Below are 7,817 nucleotides of genomic sequence, written 5' to 3'. Positions count from 1 at the left end.
TAATAGTTGAAGTAAATACTGAAATCCAATTGGAAACCAATGAAAATAAGGATAACTTTGCACCTTCTGAATTCACAGAACATGAAAAAATTTCATGCACCACAGATTTAGACTTAGAAATAGAGACATGAAAGTGTTTATGAACATGATGGTATACTATATATATATATATATATATATATACATATATACATATATATATATTCTTCATATGTTTATGCATGATGTTGTCTTGTGAATTGATTAGTATATGTATAAACATATCTTTCTAAATATTATTAGAACCCTAAAATTCAGAAATCCTGCCAGTTCAGGCCTCCCTCCAATGCTCACCTGCAGTCTAGGGAAATCTGAAGCTCTGGGATCTCCATGGAAACCTGAGCCAATAGGTGAATATCCAGTTTCACATTTAGAAAAGTACTGTGAGGATTAGAAAGGGAGTTAATGGTGGCTCTAAGGGATATTTCTTCCTTAAGTGACTGATAAGTATGCAAAGATAACGGAAGAAAACAGTGGATTGGGGATAATGAACAACACTTCTCAAGTGCCCAGGTGGTCAAATTGACATTTAGAGACCATCATTACTAGAGAAACACCAGTTGGGAAGCTTTATCTGAATTTGAAGGCTTTGGGGAGTTCATGTCCTGAGGCCAGTGTTTGGGAAGTCTCCTCCCTAGGTGCCTGAAAGCAGTTAGAAAAGCTATTTTGTTAGGCCTTTGTGACTGAGAGAAGAGGGAGGGAATATAAGAGTAAGGAAGGAACTGTCCTGAATTCTGCTCTTATCCCTCTCCTCATGCCCTGGTTTCTGGCCAGGAGATTCCTGAGGAGGAGAAGTAGAGTTATCAGCCACAAGACCAAGCCCAGGAGTTATCAGGAATCTGGAGAGGAAAAAAATTGGGAAGTTCTCAATCTGGGGCCTTTTCTTGTAATTCCTGGTCATCCTTGGATCAGCTCAAGATTTCTCTGTGAGTTTCATCCTTTCTTTATCCCTTTACATTGATCCCCTCAATGGGCACAGCTAGAACATTGGTCAGTCTGGGAAAGGGGGAGCAGCAGAAGGTTCTATTATCTAGTCTGTTGTTTTCTTTTCCCTTGGAGGCAGGAACAACCCCCAGTCTTCAGACAATTTTTAATATGCCCCCAGCAGGGAGGGAGAATGTTTGGTGAGCTTCAGAAAGCTCTACTGCTGAAGATATGAGAGTTCTTATTCCAATCCTCCAAGTCCTAGCTCAGGGTGAGTGGACCCCATGGCTTCTTCATTTTTAGGAGACCCAGACTTTCACACATTCGTCCCTAAAGCATATAATTTGTCAGCAAAGAGACAGTTTGCCACAAAAGAACAAAAAAGAAAGAACTGCTTTTCTTTCCCTCCTTCCCAGAGGTCAGTATGGATATGAAATACTCTGTGGTAGACTGTTGGACTTGGTTAATTGTGCTGAAAGATATTTTCTCCTCCTTATTCAGTCTTTGATTTCTAAAAATTGAGACTATGTGGGGGATAGTATGTGGAAAAAGAAAAATTACATAAAAGTTCTGGATAAAATTTTAAAATAGAAATGAATGAATGAATTTATACATTCCAAAAGAGTAAAGAAACAAATACATGCATGCATGCACATATATATATATATATGCATGTATATATATATATATATATGTTAAATGAATGAGCAAGTGTCAGTTGAATTGAATTAAGCGATTCAACACACCCATAGGCCTGTCCACATATGCTGAAGAAAGCCAAACCCCCATATACTCAAGGAAGAGCAGGAGAAGATAGTGAAGAAAGGAGAGAAAAGTTGTAGACACTCCTCTTTAGAAGCCTCATTTCTATGTCTCACTGTCACATCATGACAAAGAGGGAAGGGGGGAAAATTGAAACAAACTTTGGTAAAGAGCCTACTAGGAGGGGCAGCTAGGTGGCGCAGTGGATAGAGCACCGGCCCTGGAGTCAGGAGGACCTGAGTTCAAATCCAGCATCAGACACTTAATAATTACCTAGCTGTGTGACTTTGGGCAAGTTACTTAACCCCATTGCCTTGCAAAAACCAAAAAAAGAGCCTACTAGGTGCCAGGCCGAGGATTGAACACTTTGGAAAGAATAATATGTGAGAATAGTATAAGCTTTTCTTTGTAAGATCTTCTAGGGTCCCACCCATAAAGGAAAAGCCAGTACTCACAGGATTTAGGCAATTTCATTCATCAACAATGTTCTTCAGAAACCGACTGTGTAACTGGTTTCTGAATGTGATCAGAGACAGGAAAAAATCTTAATCTTCATTGAATAAGTGGTTATTAACATGAGGTAAATAATCTTCTCTCTCAATATTTCAAGTTCCTGAAAGATTTAAACTCATTTCCTTCTGGAGTCTAGGTTGGGACCTCTGTTCTGTGGTACTCCCTAGCTGCACTCCAGAGAGGGAGTGGGGAAGGGGAGGTTCTAACTCTTGAAGGTAAAGATGGGAGGAAATCTCTGGGAAACTCCCTGATGTCCTTCTATATCTCCATGCCCCCAGAACTTGTGAGAGAAGCAGGACTTTTGGAGTCACCATGACTGGGTCCTCCACACTGAAGAGCCATGGAAATGAGAGTGCAGTTCTTGTGCTATGCGGAGAATTTTATTTAGATAACTGGTTCTTGATCCTCTCTATTCTCTTTGCCCTCATTGGGCTGGTGGGCAACAGCCTGGTCCTATGGTTCCTGGGCTTCCGCATCAGGAGGAATCCCTTCTCCATCTATATCCTCAACCTGGCCGGGGTTGATGCTCTCTTCCTTTGCTGCTCCTTTGTGATCTCCATATATAAATTACTTAGCATGTTGAACAATTCTTTCCTGTACCTGGGAGTGAGGTTCCTCAGAGCAACATCCCACTGTGTGGGCCTGAGCCTCCTGGCCGGGATCAGCACGGAGCGCTGTCTATCCGTGCTCTTCCCCATCTGGTACCGATGTGATCGCCCCAAGCAGAGGTCTTCCATTTTGTGTACCATCCTCTGGGTTCTACCTGCCCTGGTCTGGCTACCATTTTTTATCCAATGTGTGCCTACATTTAGTGGCCAGATCTGCAACGTCATCCTCATCATTCGTTTGGTTTGGTTCATCCTCGTTACTTGTGTCCTATGTGTGTCCAGTCTGACCCTCCTGCTGAGGGTCCAGTGCAGCTCCACGCGCCGGCAGCCCCCCAGGCTCTACCTGCTGGTGCTGCTCAATGTCCTCGTCTTCCTGATCTGGGGCCTGCCCTTGGAGATCTCGGATTTCATATGTCGCTTCTACACAAATGCCGGGCCTATGGAGATCCATTGGTTCCTGGCCTGTCTGAACTGCTGCGCCAACCCCTTCATTTACTTCTTCCTGGGCAGTCAAAGGCATAGAAGGGTGAGGGAGTCCCTCAGGATGATGCTCCAGAGGGCTCTGGAGGGTGAACAGGAGTTGGGAAGTGGGAAAAGAGACACCCCACACACCAACAGCCTGGAGACTTCTTTCTAAGGCTAAGAACTCAGGCATGGTTGTCCTTAAAATGATTCCTCTACTCCAAACCCAGCTGCAGCCCCAATCCCACCTCCCTGAGAGGAATACAAGGATTCCCCCTTTCATCCCTTGTGTTGTTGCCAAGGATTTGAACTCTGAGTGGTGGAAAAAGTTTTTCCTAGGTATCTCCTATATGCAGGCATATGAATGGTGCAGAGAAAAGAGTTTCAGGGACTGAAATGTCAGTACTTGAGTTAAAGAAAGGCCCGAGACATTTACCAAATGTGTAGCTCTGATTAAGTCACACCAATGTTTCCTTCACTTTTCTCATCTGTAAAATGAGCTACAAAAAGAAATGTTAAACCAATCCAGCATCTTTGCCAAAAAACCCCAAACTCTCAGTGAGTCACACAGACAATCACATGTCTGAGCAACAAGACCAGACCAGGCATTGTACTAAGTGCTTTACAAATATTGCATCTAATCCTCATAAAATACCTGGTAGGCAGGTGCCCTCATGACACCCATTTTATATTTGAAGAAACTGGGGCAGGCAGAGGTTCAGTGATTTGTCCAATGTCCTAAAGCAAGTATCTGAGACTGGATTTGAACTCAGATCTTCCTGACTACAGGACCAATGTCCTGTGCACTTTGGAGCCCTCTCATTTGTTAGAGGCACCTGGGGAGTGCGACCCTGGCCTCATGTGTCCCCAGCCCAGAAGGCTGCCCACAAATGGCCACTGCCCTTGTTCTATAAAAAGAGGAAGAGGAGTTACACCCTCTTTGTCCCGGTGACATCCTCTCCTTTTCAATATCTGTGAACAAAGGCAGAGTCAGGTCAGACTCCTCAAGGTTCCTTGAGCTGTGCTCCCCACCTTGTCTTCTCTCAGGCAGAATCCATAACGTTCCCTCAGGCCTCACTTCCCCTCCCCCTGCCCTCGGCAATGACCCTCCCCCATTCCCTACTAGTACCTCTTTACCTCTCTCCCCTCCCACTTCCAATATAATTATTGAGTCAAAACACTTCTCTCCCCCTAAAGGTCAAGGTTGGTCTCATAATTCTCTCTTGTTTCCAGTCTTTTTCTTTTTTCAGGTCTCAGTTTCTTGGAGTTTCTGGTGTCTATGCTTCTGTGACTCTATTTCAGTCTCTCTTTCTGCAAGACCCAGTTCTTGATGAGGGCAGAAAGTTTAGGGGTGTGATTGGACAGGGCGGACCCAGATGAGACCAAGGAGAAGGGGTCATGTCATCTCACACAACACACACACACACACACACACACACACACACACACACACATTGAACAGCAATCTCCTAGGGAATATGCTGACTGAGAGATCATTGAATTCCTCAAGCGATAATGACCTTTCTCTTTCCTCAGTGGTTTCAGGCTCCATATTTTACAGTATGCTGTAATCATATGATTTTTCAAAAGTGCTACTATATTAATACTTCCATATATTAAACCAATCTTGCATTCCTGGTATAAATTCCATTTGGTTACATTGTAAAATAAATGTATCAAAATATATAGTGTATATGTAATATATTATTGTAAATTTTTAGCTCATATTTTATTTAGAATTTTTGCAAACATATTCATTAATAAAATTTGTCAATAATATTTTTCCTTTTTTACTCTGTGGTTTATATATCAATATTATATTTATTTCCCGAAAGCAATTTGGTAGAATCCCTTCTTTGTTTATTATTACATATAACCTATTTAATATTAAAATTAGTAGATCTTTTTAAATGATTGACAGAATTCCCTTATAACTGCTAGTTATTTTTTTCCTGAGAAGGTCCATTAATGGCCAGTTCAGTTTTTTTCCTAAAATAGGCCTCTTTAGATAGTCTATTTCCCCTGTATCTGCCCAAGATATTGGTTATTAATAATCAGTTCTCAAACTTCATAGCAGTGTTGCTGGGTCAAAGGGTATAGGTAATTTTGGTACATAATCAGATTGGTCTTTAAAATGGTTGGATCAGGTCACAATTTCACTAACAATTAATTAGTGTTCCAGTTTTTCCTCATCCTTCCAACATTTTCACTTTTCCCCATCTATCCTTTTAATTATCTAATAAGTTTATGACATCTCAATTTGCATTTCTCTAATAAATAATGAGTGAGGAGGGGCGGCTAGGTGATGCAGTGGATAAAGCACCGGCCCTGGAGTCAGGAGTACCTGGGTTCAAATATGGTCTCAGACACTTAATAATGATCTAGCTGTGTGGCCTTGGGCAAGCCACTTAACCCCATTGCCTTGCAAAAAAAAAAAAAAAACAAAAAACAAAACCTAAAAAAAAATCAATAATGAGTGAGGGCATTTTTTTCATGTCTATAAACTGCCCTCAAAAAAATGAATACATTTATTTAATCCTCAAAAACGACTTTCATTTCTGCAACTTCTCTATGAGGCTCCCCTTGAGGCAGGGAGAAGGAACCTCACTAAGCCACCATCCCACAAAGATGGTAGAACTCAGACCTCTTCCTCTTCTGTTTCCCTTCAGGGCATTGGGAGTAGACTTGGTCCATCTATTAATTTTGGAGATCCAAGAAATCCTGCTGATCCTACCCTCACTTTTTCAATGGGGTTGTTTCTTCATCAGTCCCTAGAAAGTACTTTCCACATAAGTCTGTTGAGTCTAGAAGGGTTCTGGACTCCTTGTGTTCCCATCTATGGAATCCTGAATCGAAATGCCTCATAAATACATTAAAACACATTAGCACATTTTCACCATTTAGTACATTTTATTTAAAGTGAGCTGAGGAGTGAGAAGAGTGGGGAAAATTCTGATTACATATAATTTGAACAGGAACAAGTAAAGTTTCATTTCTCTTTTAATGATGGATTAGAATTTTCCTGTTACCCCTAAATTTTCTGTCATCAAACTACCACAATTTCTTCCAATAATCATGATATGTCAAGATTCAAAGTCCTTTCCCTATCCTCATCACCACCCTGAGTGTCAATGACAAGGTTCATTGGGGAATTATGATTTAGAGAATCTCTTTAAAAACTCTTACATTTCACAGTTGAGTAAATTCAATCCCAGAGATATTGAGTCATTTGTTCAATTCATGACTTCTTGCTGCAAAAAACCAAAACAAACCAAAACCAAAAAACAAAAAACAAACTAAAAAACTCATAATTCCCCAATTAATGGGTAACCCCTCAATTTCCAGTCCCTTGCCACTAGAAAAGAGCTAATATAAATATCCTTATACATACTGACTCTTTTCCCTTATGTTTTTCATCTCTTTTGGAATAGAAATCTGGTAGTGGCATTACTAGATCAAAGAGCAGACATGGTCTTATAGTCCTTTGGGTATGGTTTCAAATTCCTCTAAAGAACTGTTGAATCATACCAATCCTAGAGTCAGGAGAACCTGAGTTCAAATCCAGCTTCAGACATTTAATAATTACCTAGCTATGTAACCATGGACAAGTCACTTAACCCCATTGCCTTGCAAAAAAAAAGCTAAACTAAAAAAAAAATTGTTGAATCATTTCGCAACTCCTCCATCATTAATGTCTCATTTTCCTTACAACCCCTCCAATGTTGGTCATTTTCTCTTTCTGTTCTATTAATCAATCCAATGGGTATAATTTAGTACCTCATAATTGTTCCAATTTGCATTTCTCTAATCAATGGTGACTTAGGATTTTTTCAATTTTCTTAAAGACTTTCTTGGATACTTTTGTTTTGTTTTGTTTTTTGCAGCAAGAAATCCTGAATTGAATAAATGACTCAATATCTCTGGAACTGAATTTACTCAACTGTGAAATGTAAGAGTTTTTAAGAGATTCTCTAAAGCATAATCCAGTTCAAAATCCAATAATTCTATGAATGTAACCAGATTCTTACACATGGATAAACACACTTCAGTAGTAACTAGACCACAAAAGTCAATGGTAGCCAGGCACAGTCATGGAGATTCAAGGAAAGTTGAGTATCTGCCATGGGGAAAAGATCAGTGTCTGCTCAACCTGCTTCCTGCCCCCCTGCATATTTGCAATTATTTAATTTAATAAAAATTTACTAATCATCTATTATGCTTTGGACACTGTGCTAAATGCTGATATTATAGAAGAAAAATGGGAAGAAGAGAGTGTCTCTGTGTGTGTAGGAGGATACTGAGGAAGATGGGATAGTGTTGAGTATTCAAAGCTAAGTAAAATAGCTTGATGAGATTTTAGGAGAGCAGTTCATCCTAGGAAGGCATCAGGCTTCTTGGAGTTCAAACCAAGCACAGAAGCAAGTGACAAGGCTCCATTCCAGACTAGGTCTTTCTTGGCCTCTTTCTACTTTATCCTGAAAAACCCAGTTTCTTAAAGCATAACAACCT

General features: G+C 40.4%; 1 protein-coding gene across 1 annotated transcript; it reads left to right on the top strand.

Annotated features, from left to right (window-relative positions):
* The first annotated feature begins 2,550 nt into the window (after window positions 1–2,550).
* Window positions 2,551–3,483, top strand: LOC141519380 (mas-related G-protein coupled receptor member B2-like). The gene has a single exon (XM_074231635.1). The coding sequence runs from the start codon at window positions 2,551–2,553 to the stop codon at window positions 3,481–3,483; it is 933 nt and encodes a 310-aa protein (XP_074087736.1).
* The last annotated feature ends 4,334 nt before the right edge of the window (window positions 3,484–7,817 follow it).

This window comes from Macrotis lagotis, chromosome 3 (assembly GCF_037893015.1).
Source record: "Macrotis lagotis isolate mMagLag1 chromosome 3, bilby.v1.9.chrom.fasta, whole genome shotgun sequence".
In the NCBI taxonomy this organism is placed as follows: domain Eukaryota; kingdom Metazoa; phylum Chordata; class Mammalia; order Peramelemorphia; family Peramelidae; genus Macrotis; species Macrotis lagotis.
This window is presented reverse-complemented; position numbering and strand designations above follow the sequence as displayed.

Bases quoted from the DNA above. Each gene is read 5' to 3' on its own strand.
- LOC141519380 (XM_074231635.1), top strand. From the start codon at position 2,551: ATGACTGGGTCCTCCACACTGAAGAGCCATGGAAATGAGAGTGCAGTT.